This window comes from Herpailurus yagouaroundi, unplaced genomic scaffold (genome assembly GCF_014898765.1).
Source record: "Herpailurus yagouaroundi ecotype Mexico unplaced genomic scaffold, PumYag 193, whole genome shotgun sequence".
Lineage (NCBI taxonomy): Eukaryota > Metazoa > Chordata > Mammalia > Carnivora > Felidae > Herpailurus > Herpailurus yagouaroundi.
The window spans coordinates 6,633,468-6,653,689 of NW_024412424.1; the positions used below are offsets into that span (position 1 = coordinate 6,633,468).

The following is a 20,222-nucleotide window of genomic DNA, read 5'->3' on the forward strand; positions in this document are numbered from 1 at the left end:
CACCAGGCCCAGGGCACACTCCAGGGCAAGACAGTTTCCTCTCCAGAGAGGGGTAGGCATGGAGGTAGGAGCTGGACCAAGGACCCCAACACAGACCTACGAGAGACTACAACATGGGAGTGTGCAGAGCCAGCCAGAAATACCTCACAAATGGAGAGATGGTCACAAGATACAACCTTAGATTCTTATATATTTTATTTTTTTTTAAAGTAAGCTCTAGGCCCAACATGGGGCTCGAATTCACGGCCCCGAGATACAGCTGCACACTCTACCAACTGAGCCAGTCAGGTGCCCAATTTTTTTAGAGAAAGTATTTATTGCAAAGAATGCTAGACACAGTGTAATGTGTGGCTGAGATCCAACAACCTCCATTCTGAAAAGAACGGGAAAGTGTCTTCAACACAAGCACATCCACCATCATGGATAGAACCAGTGGCCAACCCAGTGGGTTGCTGACCATGCAGAGACCACTCCAGGGCAGAGGCAGAGAGGAAAGGCCCCAACCCACACCATGCCCCCAGGCTTCCTTCTGCCTTATCCCAGGCCCTGTGACACTTTGGGCCCGGCAGCTCCTGACTGCCCTCTGGGCACAGAGAAAAGGCCTCACTGGTCATGCCTCAGCCAGTTCGAGGTCCTGGCGAAGTGGGGACATCCAGACGTAGGTGCCACCAACAAAAGAGACCCATTATGGCCAAAAAGTGAGTGTGTCCAAGTGACCGAGTCACCCAAGACTCTGGGGACACAGAAACAAAGGCTGTGGTCCTCATGTCCCAAAGGCAGTGGCATGGTCCCCTGGTCCTGAGTCTAGGGCTTGGGGCTCTGGCAGGAGGTAAGTCCAGAAGATCTTGCCCCAGCCCTCCACCGTGTCTGTCCACAGCCACTGCAGCACCCAAGGCTGACAGACCGCCAGCTGGGGCAGGGACATGAACTTCCCTCAGGGACAGGTGGCACCTGCAGGCTGCAAAGCCCCGGAAGGCTGGGAAACGTGGGTTGTTCTGCCAAGGAAGGTTCCAGGTACAAGGTGGGCTCGGGATCCTGGGTCCTGTGGACGGTGGGGCGTCCGACTACAGGTCCAGACACCTCCTCACCCAGCCTTGTGACTTGCTGGACAGGTCTCCTGCTCAGCTATAAAATGGAGCCCAAACCCACTGCCCAGCCTGCCTCTCTGGGCTCAAAAGAACTCAGGGGCGTGACAGATGGTAGCCTTCTGAGGTCGTTTTCTGCCATGCTCCCATACACGTGAATCAAAAGCTACGATATGGCTGAGCAAATCCTCCCCTGGACAGGGTGCCTCAGGAGTCCGCCCTTTCCCCGGCTCAGTCCCACGGGCAGAGGTCAATGAATGCCAGGACAGGCTTTTTTTTCTCTGAATCGTTCACAGCAAATGCATGTCTCGGCCACCGGGGTACACTCCCGTGTGGACACAGGCGGCAACAGGCAAGAGGTAGCCTAGCAGGCAGGGCCAGGAGGGGAGGGGGACAGCAGCCCCTCCCTCAAGCACCTGGGTGTACACTGGGAAGAACTCACACAACCACCCTGTCTTTACGTGCTTTCACTGTGCAGCAGGTGGGCAGGGGTGGCCTTGGCCATCAGCTCTCGCCAATGTTCCAGTGTGTGCACAATTGAGAAGCGGTGACCACAAAGGCTGTGTTCCCTGCGTGTTCTGTACATCATGTCGTGGTGAAGTGAGCACACTGCTCATACAAGTGGCCTGGCCAGTGGAGGTACCTGCCTTGGTGGCTCTACGGGTCCTGGCAGGGCAGGATGGGAAGGGCTCTTTCTCACCCAAGGCAGTGGAGCTCAGGCTGCCATGAAGACCTTGCCTCAGGCTCAGGAAGTGGCCACAGAGGAGACGGCGGAGCCCCTGCAGGGGCCCCCCCCTGTCCACCTCAGACAGCTCGGCCGTGGTGGGATCGTCACAGCAAGTGCTTTCTGTTCACATGTTTAGGGCTTCACACTTCACAAAGCCAACCGACCGGTGAGAGGACACCTCACAGCTGCAACAGAAGGACCGGGTTGCTAGGAAACCTCTCACCAGCCCAGGGCAGACGCAGTCTGGCCAAATGATTCTTAGCAGCAGGTCAGGCACCACGTATAACCCTGTCGCCATTAACAAGGAAGCAGGTGGGCTGGTGCGGGGGCTCTGGGTGCCACCAACCAGGTGTGGCGTTGAGGATGATCCAGCATAGAAACTGTCACATGGAGCAGGGGCCTGTAATGATCTCATTTGCAGAGATCAGTACCTGCCTGGGGGTCGCAGTGGATGAGACATGGTCACTGGTGAGCAGGGACCGTGACGAGGGCTTCCTCTGGAGGCCTCGAGATATCTACATTCTGCAAAACAAACAACACAGAAGATTCACGCTGTGGTGAGAATAGACAGACACCCACTGTCCTGCTGCCTACTTTCCTCATCACTGTGCACCTCTGGGTTCACATACTCACCCCCCAGGAGCCCTGGCTGCAGGACTCCGTTCCCCAAATTTCCCTAAGAGCAAGGGCCCAAGAGCCTCTCAACATATGGTGGGCGGACGAACACAAGGGTTCAAAGGCAGGGGTGGAAGATGCCCCCAGTTCCTGCTTGCTCCTTGCACACAGGCCGGGCATCACCCAAAGTAAGGCTATCTCCACCTCCTGCCCCAGGCCTGAGTCAACCAGGAGGAAACAGCTGGCTTGCATCCTTGCCAGTGGGGGGCAGGGAAGGGAACTGGCTCCTGGGGGCGACCTCCTCCTGGCTCGAAGTGTCGGTGGACAGGTGTCAGATGTAGCCCCAGCAGCTTGTGGACATCTCGTAGTCTGTGGCGTGCTTTGTCCTCTCAGACCTGGGGTGGGGCACTCTGGACCTCCTGAAGCCCTCAGCTACAGATGGGCCCTGTCAAACCACAAAGTCCACTTCCTTCCACAGCTTGCTGAGCTGTGGCCTAAGGGATTGAGAGCCTGACACCTTCCTCAGCTCCCTGAGATGGTCCTATGGGACCCCCAAATCCTGGTGGCCCATCTTCTTGATTGGGGGCCCTTGCAACCATCACCTGCTGAAGCAGGTCACGTTGGGCCACAGCCCCATGTGATGTGATGTGCCCGGATCTGCAGGGAGGAAGACACTGCCCCCACGGGCACACCTGTGCGTGCCCTGAACCAGCCACTGGAATTGGAGGGGCAGGTGCAATTCTCATGGTGGGTGGGGCAGGCTTCCCGAGGGCCCCCTTTCCCATCACATTCCCAAGAATGGGCTAGGACCCAGGGATCCCGCCACCTGAAAGGAAACCAGCCAGGAACCTATGGCCAGCAGAAGTTTGCCTCTCAGAAGCCACCACGCAGAGGTGGGCAAGGTGGCTGCGACCTACCCCATGGTCATGCCGGCTCCTGTCCCGTTGATGCGGGCATCAGCCCCCAATGACTGCTGGCTCCAGGGGCTTCTCTTACCATCACCAACCATCACCCTGTCAGTCAGTACTGGGGCCCAGTGCCTTCTGGGCTTTCTTCCGCACAAAGGGTGCCTGTTAGGACATGCCTTCTCCTGTGACCTGTGGGTGCCAGGCTAGGCCTGGGGCAGACTCTCAGGACAAATAGAGAAGTGGCCTACACGGTAGATGGTCCCAGTGATGGGCAGCAGTCTTAAGAACATGCACATATCTCTGCCAGTGGGGTTCAAGGTCAAGGGGTGGCAGGTGAGCAGCCCAAGGCTTGCACCTTTGATAGGGACCCAGAGCCCCCCATGCTCCACTGTAGGTGGCAGCAGGCACAACAGAGGCCCCAGAGGCCTTCTTGCTGCAGTAGACCTTGTGAATGAGGTCCAGAAGGGCAACTCCGGCCCTTGGCCTCAGTGAAAGAGAGACCTCACGTGGACATAGAAAGTGGTTCTGGGCAAAACTTTGAGGAGCTTCTATCTTAAACAAGGCACTGGGGGAACACAGGATAGTGAACTGCTCTTCTGCATGACAGTCTCTGTCCAGTGCCAACACCCTCTCAGTACCTGCACGGCCCTTTCTGCAACAAAGCACAATACCACTTTAATTGTTAAAGGTGTGCTCAAGTTGGAAAAGATGCTCGTGAGGCCTGAGCTTGTAGGGGAACATGGAACGATCCCCACATGCCCCCTAGTAGGGCCTCTTGCTTCTTTCCCAGCTGGGATCCCCCACCCCCTGGCTCAGACCGCTATGGTAGGTCTGCTGGGAAGAAGCCACCACACCCAGACTCAGGCACTGCCTAGCCTGGGGACCCAGCTCCAGGGATTTCTCCACCCCCAGGCCAGCATCCTCGGGAAGGCCTAGCCCAGAGCCATGACCTCGCCCTGGTGATAAGACAGCAGCTTTGGCAGAGAACTCCAGCTCACTCTGGCAGGCACCCCAGTTGGCTCTGGGCCTTGAAGATGCTGTGCCTGGATACCCCCAGGAATGTGCTCGCCCCCACAGCAGTGACCCCGTTGCTACCTGAGGCCTGTCCCGGTGCGTATTCACAGCCATCACGTTCAGGAATATCGACTCCACTTTACAACCTGCCAAAGGGAAGATGGAAATCCATTTCCCCTCCTGGAAGGCCGCTGGAGCCACAGAGGGTAGAAACGTCTCTCAGATCGAGGCCTGGGGTATGATAGACTAGACAGCCATCCTCTGCCTCGTCCTGGTCCTCTCACATTAGGCAGCTCTGCAGAGCATGTGAGGAAGGATGAGGTACCCAGTCAGGCCCACATTTATCACGTGCCACAGCGCAGCCTTGGTGAGGAGCCCAAACACCCAGGCAGAGCTACACCGAGGACCCAAGCTGCCCACTGGCGGGGCGGAGGGCAGTCTGAGTGGCGGGCCTGAGCTCGGCATAGAGTCATTCTGTGAGTCTTCAGAGCCGCCAAACCACTTACAGCCCAAGCACACTACAAACACAAGCCCGATAGGCCAGGCGTTCAATGCAATGGGGGTGAGGGGATGAGCACACACGGGAATGACATCAGCTGCCACTAGGCTTTACGGTCATTCTCCGGAGGACACGACCACCTGAGGGGTGCCTCATGGCCTGTGTTGAAAGTGAGGAGCTGAGACCCAGGAGCTCAGGCCCTGCACCCAGAATATTTTAAGGCCCAGGTCCTAGAGGCTTTGGGGCTTTACGGGGGTTTCAGAAAAACCAGTAGAAAAGCCCCTCATGTGGGTTGGTGATGGTTGAGGATCACTGGAAAGGCACCAGTGGCCACAGAAGTTAAAAACAAACAAACAAACAAACAAACAGAAAATAAAAAAACAACAACTAAAAATTATAAATTGGGAGGGGTGCCTCTCTGACTGGCTCAGTTGGTAGAGCATGTGACTCTTGATCTCGGGGTTGTGAGTTTGAGCCCCACACTGGGTATAGAGCTTCCTTAAAAAAAAAAAAAAAAAGGTAAGTTGGGAAAGGTAGTGGAGTGGGCAGAGGAAGAATGAGTCCCTAAAGGAATTTTCAAGGGATCTGCAGCAAAATCGTGGAACCCTGTGGAAAGCCAGCATCTGGCAACCATGTCAGTGTGCAAGAAGCTTCCTTACCGTAAGCCACAGGGGTCAGCTTCAGGACGGTGTGCAGTGGACACTTGAGGTAGGGCAGCTGTTCTGTGGACACAGATGGGGAGGGCTGGCATGCCAGGGACGCCCACACGACAGTCCCACTGTCTCTCTCACATACACACATCCCACCTCCCTGGGGGCCCGGCCCGCACCTGCGGCCTTATCCAGGAAGTAGGCCAGGAGGCAGCGCATCACAGCCTGGTGGCAGATGACCAGCACATTCTCTTGCCTCTCCAGCTCCATGATGACAGGCTCGAGCCGCTGGACCAGGTCCTCGTAAGACTGCAAGTGCAAGTGGGAAGGGTCCCTCAGGCCCTGCTCCAGGGGTAAGTGATGGAGACATCCTGGGTACCAGCTACCTCCTCGCTCCTAGGATGCTCACCATTCTGGGAGGTTGCAGCCTGGTATCCTCTAGCCTGGCCCCTGGGGACCCTCTAGGACAGTGAGATGTCCAGTTTGAGAGGGGAGCTGGGAGGGGAGAAAGATGGGCAGCCTGGGAAAGGGATTGCGTCCTCCACCCCAGGCCAGGTCCCCGGAGGACTAGAGGGCAGGGCTGGGCCTCAGGCTGCCATCCTAAGGGGCCACCTCTGTGCTCACCTACAGGGCCCTTGGCTGAACCCTCCACTGCTGGAACTCACATGCTGGCAACTGAGGACTGGTAGGAGGCACTGTGCCCTTCCAGCCCACAGTAGGTGGAGTGCACAGAAAGAGCTGTGGGGGCAGGGGCAATAATGGCTCCCCAAACTTCCTGGAACAAGACCTGTCTGCATGCCTAAGGGGCCAGGAACAATGATCCTGGCAGTCTCCCTGCCCTGTGCCTCCCCTGGGTGCTGGGAGGTAGCTGACAAGGGACACCTTAGACCAATCCCTCAGCCATGAGGTTTAGAGATTTCCACCAGGAGACCGAGTCCTCTTTGCACACAACCAGCAAAACAAATGTCTCCAGCTGGGAGCTGAATGTGCCTCCACGCTCTGACTGAGAGCAATGCCTTGTAGTTCTGGAGGAATCCTAGATCAGTCCTTTTGGTAACTGCTATTTTCCTGTATTCTCAAGTCTGAACAGCCAGCTGCTTTACTCCTTTTTACTGTTATCTGGGTTAGTTTTAAATCTGAGCTCTGCCTCATAGTACAACAGGAAAAAAGTAATGCTACCCAGAGCTGTGCTTTTCCCGAAGACAGTACAGCAAAGGGGCCCAGAGTCTGGACTCTGGGGTGGGGATGGGGACTTCCGCATGTGTACGTGTAAGTATGCATACACTTGTGTGTCTGTAGTGGTATCTTTATTTGGCCACCGCCCTAGGCCACCTCTGGAAGTAGGAGATACTGGAGTCAAAGGCCACCTATTTCTGACCTGGGGCCTGGGCTGAAGCAGGAGCCAGCCTGAGGGAAGGAGATGAGAGCACATGGCTTGTAGTGGTCACGACTCAACTGGGGAAGGTCTCCCTATGTCTGCATTCGGGGGCCTGTGTCTGGAGTCACAGGGAGGACACAATCCCTGTGATACCCTGGGGAAGGGAAAAAGGCAAAGGTAGGGAACACTGGGAAGCAGGGATCCAGAGTCTGAGAGGTGGGAGTCCCGTGCAGCACTGTCCATCCACTGTCCAAGGCGGGCAGGGACTGCGTGGCCTGGACCCCATGGCTGGGAGGTGATGAGATGACATGCACACCCAGCCTGGCCAAGCTCTGAGGTCAGACCCCACCTACCGCCCACACAGCCTCCACAGAGCACCCCCCAGTGGTCCTGGGGCAGACGGCAGGTGGCTACGCCCCCAAATCCCACCTACCTCCCCCTTGGGGTACCGGTACCGGTACTTGTCCTGGTCCCGCAGGGCAAACTCCAGTGGATAATGATCCTGAATTTCCTCGTAAGTCATTTCCTCACAGACGCCCTAGGGAGACACCGCGGTCATCACACCTCCCATGCCAGGCCCGGGGATCAGCCCTGTGTCGGGGGGAGGGCAGGCAGAGGGGATCAGGTTTACAGGGTATTTCCTGGGTCATGGGGGCCCTCCCAGCCCGGAACTTAGAATGCATCTGGGAAGACTAGGTCCGTGGGACCACTGAGCAAAGGGGGCAGCTTCTGGTTTGTAAAGAGCTACCAGGACAGTCTTTTCCATCCATCCAGTTTATGCCATAAAAATAAATACAGAGGGATGCTTAGGTGGCTCAGTCAGCTGAGCGTCAGACTTCGGCTCAGGTCATGATCTCATGGCTAGTGAGTTCGAGCCCCACATCAGGCTCTGTGCTGACAGCTCAGAGCCTGGAGCCTGCTTCAGATTCTGTGTCTCTGTCTCTCTCTGTCCCTCCCCAACTCATGTTCTGTCTCTGTCTCTGTCTCTCTCAAAAATAAATAAACATTAAAATAAATTAAAATAAAAAAATAAACATTGAAATCAAATAAATAAATAACACAGAATGTTAACTATGTGTCTTTTCTTGTGTCTTTTGTTTTCTGTGCTATAGAAATACTCTAAGTATGGATTGTTGTACAAGTTATAAAGCAACTTGTGTCTCTTCAGGATACACACACACTCACACGTAGCATAGATTACCTTATACAAATGCTATTTTTCTTTTAATGTTTATTTTTGAGAGAGAGAGAGACAGAGTGTGAGTGGGGGAGGGGCAGAGAGTGAAGGAAACAGAATCCAAAGCAGGCTCCAGGCTCCGAGCTGTCAGCACAGAGCCTGACATGGGGCTAACCATGAGATCATGACCTGAGCTGAAGTCAGACGCATAACTGACTGAGCCACCCAGGCACCCCTACAAATGCTATTTTTTAAAAATCCATCAAAGAAGAACACTGGTTGAGAACACCAAAGTGTGATTTAAGGGTACTGAGAGAGGAAGTAATAAAATGCCCTAATAAAAAGCTACTGAGGGGCGCCTGAGTGGCTTAGTCAGTTGAGTGTCCAACTTCAGCTCAGGTCATGATCTCATAGTTCATGGGTTCGAGACTCGAGATGGGCTCTGTGCTGACCACTTGGGGCCTGGAGCCTGCTTCAGATTCTGTGTCTCCTCTCTGCCCCTCCCCTCACTTGTGCTCTTTCTCTCTCTCAAAAATAAATAAACATTAAAAAAAAAAAAAAAAAAGAGCTGCTGATCTCTGCCTTTGTTCTAAGTTGTCTATTAAAAAAGTACAGACCGGGGTGCCTGGGTGGCTCAGTCGGTTGGGCGTCCAACTTTGGCTCAGGTCATGATCTCGCGGTCCGTGAGTTCGAGCCCCACGTCGGGCTCTGTGCTGACAGCTCAGAGCCTGGAGCCTGTTTCAGATTCTGTGTCTCCCTCTCTCTCTGACCTTCCCCCATTCATGCTCTGTCTCTCTCTGTCTCAAAAATGAATAAACGTTAAAAAATTAAAAAAAATAAAATAAAAAAATAAAAAAGTACAGAGCAAGAGGAAAATTTACAGTTGTAAACATCTGTATCAAGGGGTGCCTGGGTGGCTCAGTAGATTGAGCGTCCAACTCTTGATATTAGCTCAGGTCGTGATCTTGCAGTCATGGGATCAAGCCCTACATGGGGCTCTGCACTGAGCATGGAGTCTGCTTGGGATTCTCTCTCCTTCTCTGCCCCCTCCCCTTTTGCATGCGTGCGCTCTTTGTCTCTCTCCCCAAATAATAAGTAAACATTTAAAAATAAAAAATAAATGTCTGTATCAAAAAAGAAGAAAGATCTTGAGGTACCTGGGTGGCTCAGTCGGTTGAACATCAATCTCTTGATTTCAACTCAGGTCATGATCTCACTGTTTGTGGGATTGAGCCCCATGTTGGGCTCCATGCTGACAGCACTGAGCCTGCTTGGGATTTTCTCTCACCCCCTCTCTCTCTGCCCCTCCCCTGCTCTCTCTCAAAATAAATAAGCTTTTTTTTTTTTTTAAAGAATAAAGATCTCAAATCAATAATCTGATCTCCCATCTAAAGAGACTGGAAAAAGGAAGAGCAAAGTAAACCCAAAGCAAACAGAAGGAAGGAAGTAACAAAGATCACAGCAGGGCACCCGGTGGCTCAGCTGGCTAAACGTCCATTCAGCTCAGGTCATGATCTCATGGTTTGAGTTCAAGCCCCATGCTGGGCTCCACAGTGGCAGCTTGGAGTCTGCTTGGGGTTCTCTCTCTCTCTCTCTCTCTCTCTCTCTCTCTCTCTCTCTCTCCCTGCCTCTTCCCTACTCTCCCTCTCTCTTTCAAAATAAATAAACATTTTTTTTAAAAAAGACCAGAGCAGAAATTAATTAACTAGAAAACAGAAGATGGAGAAAAGCAATGAAATTAGAAATTGGTTCTTTGATGGGGCGCCTGGGTGGCTCAGTCGGTTGAGCGTCCAACTTCGGCTCAGGTCATGATCTCACAGTTTGTGAGTTCGAGCCCTGCATCGGGGTCTGTGCTGACAGCTCAGAGCCTGGAGCCTGCTTCAGATTCTGTGTCTCCCTCTTTCTCTGCCCCTCCCCCACTCATGCTCTGTCTCTGTCTCAGAAATAAATAAACATTAAAAAATTTAAAAAAAAAAGAAAGAAATTGGTTCTTTGAAAAGATCAAAAGAATTCACAAGCCTTTAGCTAGAATGACAAGAGAAAAAGCTCAAATTACTACAATCGGGAATGAAAGAAGAACATTACTATCAAGCTTACAGAAAGAAAAAAAAGCTCTGAAGGACTATTAACCAACAACTCTGTGCCAACAAATTAGATAACTTGCATGAAATAAGAAAATTCCTAGAAAGACAAACCGGCTTTTGTTGTTGAGTCGAATGTGTCCCCACTGAAAGATATGCTGAAGGCCTAACTCCTGGTGCCAGACAGTGTGATCTTACTTAGAAATAGGGCTTGTGCAGATGTAACCAAATAGATGAGGTCACCAGGGTGGGTCTCAATGCACTTACTAATGTCCTTTCAAGAAGACCATGTGAAGACACAGAGACACACACACAGGCAAGAAGGCCATGTGAGGACAGAGATTGGGATGACTCAGCTGGAAGTTAAGGAACGCCAAGGATTGTTGGCAACCATGAGACTCTTGGTAAAAATACGGGCATTAAGAGCAATTCTGGGGGTGCTTGGGTGGCTCAGTCAGTTAAGCATCTGACTACGGCTCAGGTCGTGATCTCTCGGTTAGTGAGTTCAAACCCCCCATCCCGTGCCGCCCCAGTGCAGAGCCTGGAGCCTGCTTTGGATTCTGTGTCTCCCTCTCTCTCTGCCCCTCCCCCGCTCACCTTCACCCTCTGTCTCTGTCTCTCAAAAAATGAGTAAAACATTTTACTTATTTTTAATTTTTAATTTTTTTAATGTTTATTTATGAGAGAGAGAGGCCACATATTTACATGAAATATCCCCACAAGGCCAGTCCACAGAGACACAAAATAGATGAGTGGTAGTCTAGGTCTGAAGGGAGGAGTTGGAAGAAAATGCAGGGACAGGGGGTCAGGGTTACTTTTTGGAGTAATGAATGTTGAAATTGATTGCAATTGGTGATGGTTGCACAACTGGGTGAATACACTAAAAATCACTGAACTACTTTAGGTAGATGAACAGTATGGTATGTGAATTAATTCTCTATAAAGCTGGTATTTTTTTTTTTAATTTTCTTTTTAGTTTTATTTATTTGAGAGAGAGAGAGAACATGAGCACGGGAGGGGCAGAGAGAGGGAGTGAGAGAACCCCAAGCAGGCTTTGTGCTGTCAGCTTGGAGCCCAATGTGGGGCTCGAACTCACCCAGGCACCCCTATAAAGCTGGTATTTGTTAAAAAGGAAAAATAAGGCCGTGAATTGTGGATTGAACTAAGAAAAAAATCCCAATGTTGAAATAGAAGACTAGCCCAGGGCTGTTTACCAGAACCCACAAAAAGAACAAAGATAAACATAGAAAGATGATGAACAGATCACACAGATATTGGAACAGTCTCAAAATTCGAAAGAAAAAGAAGAGAATCCACCAGCATCTAGGAAAATAATCAGATTAACTACAATGGAAAAAAAACTGGGGTGGCCCAGGGCTTCTCTGCAAAACCCAATGTTGGAGCCACATCCGTGTCCCTGGAGGGCAGACACTGGCACCTAAGCTGCATCAGGGGGACAAAGACAGCGATGGCTGTGGGCCTCCCAGGACTCCCAGCAGCCACCAGTGATGGAAGCCTACAGAATGGTTAAGGGAGCTCCCAGATAGGTTACAAAAAGTGCTTACTCTTTTAAAGAGATCACCCGCTAATTCTCCCCCAAATTTTCTCCTTTCACTCAGTACATATTTTTTGAGCACCTACCCTGTAGTGAACAAAGTAGGCACAGCTCCTGTCCTCCTGTGACCCAGAACCCTTCCCAGTGGCCAGGAACCCGGAACTGTCCTGGATGCCTGTCTTCTTCTCACCTCACCACTCAGTTGTCACTTTTTGTTGTTGTTAACAATGTTTATTTTTGAGAGAAAGAGAGTGAGCGTGGAAGGACCAGAGACAGAGGGGGACAGAGGATCAAAGTGAGCTCTGTGCTGACAGCAGAGAGCCTGTTGCGGAGCTCGAACTCACGAACTGTGAGATTATGACCTGAGCCGAGGTCAGACACTCAACCGACTGAGCCACCCAGGCGCCCCATCAGTTATCGCTTCTATCACTTCACCACATGTCAGTCCCCAGCACCTGTCCCAGTTCTTACCACAGGGTAGGCCTGCATAAATATGTGAATAACTGAATAAACATCCTGCAAATCCATCCACTTCTCTCTCTTGCACTGCTGCCAGCCAAGTTCCAGATGTCATCACCTAACCAGGCCACCGTAAGCACCTTTAACCGGTCTCGCTTCTCCAGCTTGTCCCCTTTACCTCACCCCAACAACAAAACCATTCTCTACACCCACTGGGGTGACCCTTCTACAATTCAAATCTGATCTCATTACCAACTTGCACTTCAGGCAATAGTGGACTAGCTTGTTTAGACCAACCCTCCAGGGAGAGCAACTAGAAAACCCAGATAGAAAAAAATTTATATTTGTTTGATATTATCATAGAGCTCCAGGCAGAGGGGCCATGAGGGGCCAAGGTCTTGGAGAACAGGGAAGCCCAAAGAGGCAAACCTGCTAACGGCATCATTTTGTTGCTTTGAAAATGGCAGTTAGGGGCGCCTGGGTGGCTCGGTCGGTTAAGCGTCCGGCTTTGCCTCAGGTCATGATCTCGAGGTTCGTGGGTTCAAGCCCTGCCATCAGGCTCAATGCTGACAGCTCAGAGCCTGGAGCCTGCTTCAGATTCTGTATCTCCCTCTCTCTCTGTCTCTCCCCCGCTCACACTCTGTCTCTCTCTCTCTCAAAAATAAATAATAAAACATTTTTAAAAATTAAAAAAAAAGAAAAGAAAGTGGCAGTTAAAAGGATGAGAAGCTGGGGGGTGGGGGAGATGGGTGAAGGTAGTAAAAAGGTACAAACTTCCAGTGATAAGATAATTAAGTCTTGGGGAATATAATGTACACCACGGTGACTATAGTTAACAATAGTCTATTGTCTATTTGTAAGTTGTTGACAGATTAGATCTTAAAAGTTATCATCACAAGAAAAAAATGTGTAACTATGGGAGATGACAGATGTTAACTTATTTTAGTAATCCTTTGAAACATACACATATACCAAATCATCATGTTGTACACCTAAAACTACTACAATGTTATATGCCAATTATATCTCAATAAAACCAGGGATAGTGGGGAGAAGGAGAAGCCAAGCAGGAAGTATAGGGACTGAGTGGACACAAGCCTGGCAGAACTGGCAGCAATCTTGGGCTGAAGGGACAAAAAAAAAGGTTGGGCCCACAAGTCTTTCCATCAGAATCTTAAAGGCTATGTTATAGGAGAAGGAGGAAGACCTGGGAGTTGAGTGGCCTCCACAAAGATCAAAATACAGCTTTGGGGGTGCCTGGGTGGCTCAGTCAGTTAAGCGTCCCACTCTTGATTTTGGCTCTGGTCATGATCTCACAGTTTGTGAGTTCAAGCCCCAGGTCGGGTTCCACACTGACAGCGTGGAGCCTGCCTAGGATTCTCTATGTCTCCCTCTCTCTCTGTCCCTCTCCTGCTTGCGCGCGCGCGCACGCACACACACACACACACACACACACACACACACACACACACTATCTCTCTCAAAAATAAATAAATAAACTTAAAAAAAAAGCATCTTTGAAACTGCTCTATTCCTGAGCAGACTAAGGTAACCCACCCCAACTGCCTGCCCCAAGTAAAAGTTTATCCTCTAGAGAGAGATAACATTAACTTGAGCCTAACTTATCTCCAACACTGTTCATCCAAAATGTCCAGCTCCCAATCAAAAATCACCAGGTCGGGGCGCCTGGGTGGCTCAGTCGGTTGGGCATCCGACTTCAGCTCAGGTCACGATCTTGCGGTCTGTGAGTTCGAGCCCCGCGTCGGGCTCTGGGCTGACGGCTCAGAGCCTGGAGCCTGCTTCCGATTCTGTGTCTCCCTCTCTCTCTGCCCCTCCCCCGTTCATGCTCTGTCTCTCTCTGTCTCAAACATAAATAAACATTAAAAAAAAAAAATTTTTTTTTAAAAATCACCAGGTAGGCACTGTATCCAAAATACATGAAGAACTCCTAAAAGTTAATAAGAAAAAGGCAGACAATCCTATAGGGGGAGAAAAAGAGCAGAAGACCTCACAAAAGATATTCAAATGGCCAAGAAACCTAGTAAAAACTGTCATAATTAAAATAGTGTGCTATCGGTACATGAACAGATATGTAAATCATACCTAATATAAAAGTAGGTGAAATAAATCAACAGGACAAGGATAGACAGATAGTTACAGGTAAGTGAGTTAACTGGGGAAAAATCAGATTTAAGGCCTATGTTAGAACATCAAAATAAATCCTAGTTGGTCTACATAGTTAAATTGAAAAGAAGGGAAGGAAGGAAAGAGGGAGGGAGTGAGGAATCAAAACCCTAAGAAATGAAGAAAAGTTAAGGAGAAAGCTCTCCCTGACCCTCAACACTGTCAACCTGGCTGAGCGCAGCCATGCCCAGGAGACCCAGGCAACGGAAGAGAGAGATGGGGATTACCGCATCAATCTCGTTGAGGACCTTCCACTGTTCATAAGGCACACCCAGGGCCTCAGCTGTCTGGATTGTCCTCTTCATCTGGCTCGTCCACACCTTCAAGTCCTTGATGTTCTGATCACTGATGAACTGGGCCAGACTCTTGGCAAACTGAAATGCATCATAAGCAAATTCAGACTCACAGATTCCAGGCTGCCCTCCAAGGACCATGAAGCCACAGGGCACATGGCATTGTGCCCAGCCTCCAAGAACACAGAGAACTAATCTCTTAAGAATACCCATGTCCTTAAGTGCTGTTCTTATGCATTCTTTCCAGAACCCTCTGTGTAGTTCCCGTTGTGGATCATTACGTCCCCTGCCATTGCCCACCTCCTGACCATGTGTCCTAGTCCTTATAACCCCCAACTGTGGCCTCAATATCTCCCCTAGACTGTGGTGCAGCCATCAGCTGCACTGTAGGAATTTGGATCACTCCCAAAATGGCATGCCTTTCCAGAGAAAGGGGCTCAGCTGGTGACAACTTGCATGGAAGCCAGAAATACAAGCTTGGTGCTTGGTGACTTTCCCTAAATGACAGGAACATTCCAGACTGAATGAAGGTCATCCACCTTGATGACACATTAGCTACAAGAGCTGGAGCACCACCAACCTAATATGGGAGCATGTACACACTGACCCACCCGCCCCTCCCTCCTCCACACACACACTGACCTCCCTGCCCCGAGGGGACAGTCCTGGGTCCCCGCCAATCCGACCCTTGAGGTTGAGCTCACTCTCCCCATGTCGGCAGAGGTAGATGGAGCGGGGGGTCACATGGATGTTCATGAGGTAATATACAATACGGCTCTGGATGTGGTCAGCCACACGGTTCACCACGTAGCTCTGTCCCACGTCCATGATCTTGATGTAGGACAGATCCCTTTCCAGAGAGAAGGTAGAGAGAGCCCTGTGAGTGCTACTAGGGCCCTCGAGGGTCCGTCCCGCCAGCCACAGGAACTGGCCGCAGAGTGGTGCCTTCCTGACCACGAGGCTTCAGGTTACAACACACAGGACCGTCAGCTGGTGTATAAGTGATGGGGGTGAGGGGGGAGCAACACAACACGTGTGACATCCAGACAAACCCTGTGAGAGGTGCTCAACACTTGTCGTGTTTCCAAAAGGTGACATCCAAAGCACAGGGTCAGTCATACACATTGTGACTCTCGCCACTGCTCTGTGTCCCCCGGACCCCGCTTGCCTACCTCTGAGCTCTCAACGCATAGTCTGTAAGGTGAATAAGAGATAGTTTTTTCCAGGACTGACCTAAAAGAAGCTGGCAAGCACTCCTCCTCCACTCCCCTGGCCAGCCACCCCTGCACCTGCCGTTCCCTCCCCCAGTGAGCCCTCCTGTTGAAACCCAGCTCGGCCACTTCCCTCGTTCTGGCTGGGAAGTGCTGCAGCTGGGAGAACATTCTCTGCTGATATGTCTGCTGGGTGTTGGGGAGGCACCAGGAGGAGAGGTGGGGTTTCTCAGGCATCGTGCTCTGGACTGGCCAGGAGCTCCCTGCATGCTCGCATCTGAGCTCTCACTGTCTGGCCCGGGAGCCTGGCTTTAGGTTTAGGGTTGTTACATGGACACCAATAAAAATAGCAGCAATGCAGTCGCTTAACCGTCCGCCTTCGGCTCAGGCCATGATCTCACGGTTCATGAGTTCCAGCCCCGCGTCGGGCTCTGTGCTGACAGCTCAGGGCCTAGACCCCGCTTTGGATTCTCTGTCTCCCTCTCTCTCTGCCCCTCCCCCATTTGTGCTCTGTCTCTCTCTCAAAAATAAATACATGTCAAAAAAAAAAAATTTGAAAAACCAAAAAACAGCAGCACGTTAACTGAGGAATCCAACAGGAGCTGCTCCAGTTAAGCGTCTCGCACGGTCACATCACAGAACCATGAGGAAAACCGCTGAGCTGGAGTGACTGGAGAAACACAAAAAACCACAGAGGGGGCCCAGGCAATGAGTGTTGTTTAGTGCAACTGCCTTAGGCTGGCCAAGGAGACTCAGCCAGTGCTCTGCAAAGAACCCCAGAAACCATCCCTCTTATAGTGGCTAGTTCTCCTTAGTTTGAATACATCAGATGTTCTCATGTCATTATAAGTGACCCACGCCCAAGTTTATATTCCAGTCTTTCACTTAATACTACATAACTGACACCTTCCCATGCATTGTCGGTATGATCTGTGACTATACAACACTTTACCAAGGGGCCACACTGTCACTTACTTAACCACTGCCCCCACTTTTGCTGTTAGACAGAAACCGATGAACTATGGCCAATAAGTCAAATTCAGCCTACGACCTGTTTTTGTAAATAAAGTTTTATTGGACCACAGCCATTTATTGACACATTGTCTGTTTCCTTTGCACCACAATGGCAGAGTTAAATAGCTCAACAGAGACTATATGTCCCCAAAGCCTAAAATATTTGCTACCTGACTCTTTACAGAAAAAGTTTGCTACTGTAAGAGCCTCAGCTGAACGCCCCTTGTGGGCCTAAAGGCTCCTCCCCACCTGACACTAATTCCTAGTGCCTGCTGGGTCTGCCATTCCAGAAAGAGGCAGTGGAATTAATCAGCACAGGCCACTGCCAGCTGTTTGTAGGCAGCATCTGGGCACTCCTTCCTGCCTGCTCAAAATGCAGACCGAGCACTTAAAGGGCAGCATGTAATGTTTGCAAATGCCTGGCAGGAAGATCCGCTGAACAGAAATCAGGCTTGATTTTATAACAGAATAGCAAAAATTCTTTTCTTCCTTCTTTTCTTCCTTCCTTCCTTCCTTTTCTTTCTTTCCTTCTTTCTTTTTTTTAAGTAAGCTCTACACCCACCACAGGGCTTGAACTTACAACCCTGAGATCAAGAACTGTATGGAATAACAGAAAATTCTGACTTGCAGAGCCCCAATAAGGTAATGGGGTTCTGCAAGTCATTTCTGGTCCTCAATTTCTGCTTGAAGGAAAGAAACAAGGCCAGACCATCTCTGCCTGTTGGAGTGGCCCATCAGCCACCACCACAGGGAGTCACAAGGAGGCAGCTCAGGGGGATCCCCCCCACCCACCTATCATAGCTGCAGGACATACTGCTCTCCTCACTCACCTGTCCAGGTCCTCATCCAATGACTCATATGAATTCTCATAGCATTCAATGCGCCTCATGAAATCTTCCGTGGCCTTATCACTATCATGGTTCACATAATCGGGGCTGCCGAGTTTCACTTGCTGCCGGACCAAGCACAGACATCACATCAGGGCTGGAGGCCAGGCAGGGCCAGAGACCAAGGAGAATGCCGGGCAGGGGGAAGGGGGAGGCAGGGCCAGAGGCCAAGGCCAAGGCTTCGGGCATGAGGCTGGAGGCCAATCCCAGAAGACGGGTCCCGTTAGGAAGAGCTCAACAGTTCCCTGGTCTTAGTTCCCACACCAGTGCCACAGAGTATTAGTGGGCACCCTAAGATCAGAGTCCCTCATTTTTGTGGCACTGGGGGAGGTGAGGCCATCTGAACCATCCTCCCAACCCCAGATATTCATTCCTTGTAAAACAGGGGGTAGGAGAGAGATCAAATCTCTTTCTCTTTCCAAATATAACCACCTCCTACCACACTCTCTACCTCCAGAGGCTGAAGCTCCTCTCCCACTGTCCAGGGAATTATGAGGGGGAAAGGGAGGGGAAGGGAAGGGAAGAGGAGGGAGCAAGAATGAATGCCCCCAGCTACGTGGCCCTCCACACAAGTGGCCCTTGGGCATCTATGATCACCCCACCCCCAGTGTTCAAGAAGACCAAATTAAGGCTGGCCCAGGCACCAGCCCAGACCTGGAGAGGACCTCACTGTCCCATGCTACCTCAGTTGTACTATTGCCCCACAAGGTCAGATACACCACTCACCACGATGTTAGCGGCTATGACCTCAGGATCCACACAGATGGACTCCACAAAAAAGGTCTGCAGCAAGGACCAGGGCAGGCAGGAGAAAAGGAACCAGACACTCTCAGGGCCCTGGGCCTGGCTCCAGGGAGCCCCTACCCCACTGAGGGCCACGCTGACCCAAGGGATTTCTGCATTTGAGGGAAAGGTCAAGAAGCCCCAGACCAAAGAAGATGCCACCCTATCCAGGATTCTCCCATCAAGACACCCACCTCCCCAAACAGAAAATTCCAGGTGGAGAGAAAATAGCAACGCTTCTATCCCAAATCGACTCTGGAACCCACCTGCCTGATGCCCAGCACATGTCACCAGGCTATGAAAGGGGCTCCAGGGGGTCCGACTATGCCACAGCCCAACCAAGAAGGTAAACCAAAGAGGCCTCACCTTATAGCCATTCTGTTCCCCAAAATTAAAGATGGTCGCTCTCCGTTCTCGGGTGGTATTTGTTGCATCAAAAACCTAGGACCAAACTAGGGTTAACTCAGCCTCTGGCCTGGAGAAGAGGGGAAGTCAGCCAACAGCTGCAGTACGGGGACCGGATTTCTCACAGGGACCTTCTGTTGCCCAGGCCACCCTCTTGGCCAGTGTTCTTTAGACCTGCAAGGGCTGGGTTGGTACTCCCCTTCCTTGAGGAACACACCTCAAGGAAGCTGGAAGGAGTGGGTGGCTCTGCTCCTGGCAGGGCAGCAAACTCTTGGCACAAAGGACACACTCAGCACTGCCCTGCATGCAGCAGGCACTCAGTTTACGCTTGACTCAGTTCATGCTTCCTGTAAAACCAGTTACACATGGAGAGCAGAACCCCTGTTTATTTCTGTGCCATCCTCAGACTCTACTAAAATGGGAAAAGAAGAGTAAAGAGAACAGGAGAGGAGATGTTAACAAAATTTGTGTGAATGACTCACAAGAAATGGAGAAAACCAAATACAAGCCCTCACCCACCAGAGCACACCCACTTGTACAGAACCAGGATAGTCGGAATCGGGACACAGGTGTCTCTGAGCAAAGAGACATGTGTGCAGAGGAAGAGGGAGGACTGCCTGGTGGTGCAGCAAAGACCAGGTGGAACCCTAGGCCTTCTCCCCACCACATCCAGCCAGGCTGACCCGCCTGGAACTCCTTATGAACTGCCTGGGGCCTGTCCACACACCCTCAGGGGTAACCCACTTATATGCATGTCCAAGCAGCTTTTAGAACAGGACTTAAAAAAAAATTTTTTTTAAATATTTATTTTTGAGAGAGAGAGACAGAGCATGAGCAGGGGAGGGGCAGAGAGAGAGGGAGACACAGAATCTGAAGCAGGCTCCAGGCTCTGAGCTGTCAGCACAGAACCTGATGCGGGGCTCAAACTCATGAACTGTGAGATCAGGACCTGAGCCGAAGTCGGATGCTTAACTGACTGAGCCACCCAGGCGCCCTAGAGCAGGACTTTTTTTTTAAAAGGGCACTTAATCAGGGCTCACTGGATGCTCCAGCAAAACCTCTAACATGAAAAACAGACTAGATAAAAAAAGAATAAAAAGAACTTTCAGCAAAAGAAGACGGGGTATAGAATATAAAGGAATGTAAGAAAACTTACAATTGTTATTTAAAGAGAGATACAAAATATTATAGTAACCACAAGACAGAGTTATAAAAAACTGGAACACTAGGAGAATAAGAAATTTAGAATTTAGAAATTAAAATATGATCATATGACTTTTTTTTAAATTCAACCCAA

The 20,222-nt window shown here is 50.8% G+C and overlaps 1 protein-coding gene across 7 annotated transcripts in view; it reads right to left on the reverse strand.

Moving 5' to 3' along the window:
• Positions 1-296: 296 nt before the first annotated feature.
• PFKFB4 (6-phosphofructo-2-kinase/fructose-2,6-biphosphatase 4) overlaps positions 297-20,222 on the reverse strand; it is a 34,593-nt gene continuing 14,667 nt past the window's right edge. For 3 of the 7 annotated variants that reach the window (XM_040445280.1, XM_040445279.1, XM_040445285.1), the window contains exons 5-14: positions 18,887-18,961; positions 18,464-18,520; positions 17,681-17,802; positions 15,268-15,475; positions 14,560-14,706; positions 7,310-7,414; positions 5,678-5,807; positions 5,508-5,570; positions 4,431-4,495; positions 297-2,334 (exon numbers count right to left, since the gene is read on the reverse strand). In XM_040445280.1, the coding sequence (XP_040301214.1) occupies positions 2,275-2,334; positions 4,431-4,495; positions 5,508-5,570; positions 5,678-5,807; positions 7,310-7,414; positions 14,560-14,706; positions 15,268-15,475; positions 17,681-17,802; positions 18,464-18,520; positions 18,887-18,961 (1,032 nt within the window). In that variant the 3' untranslated portion in view covers positions 297-2,274. The remainder of the gene's footprint in view (positions 2,335-4,430; positions 4,496-5,507; positions 5,571-5,677; positions 5,808-7,309; positions 7,415-14,559; positions 14,707-15,267; positions 15,476-17,680; positions 17,803-18,463; positions 18,521-18,886; positions 18,962-20,222) is intronic. The other 4 variants (XM_040445281.1, XM_040445286.1, XM_040445287.1 and 1 more) reach the window with 2 other exon arrangements.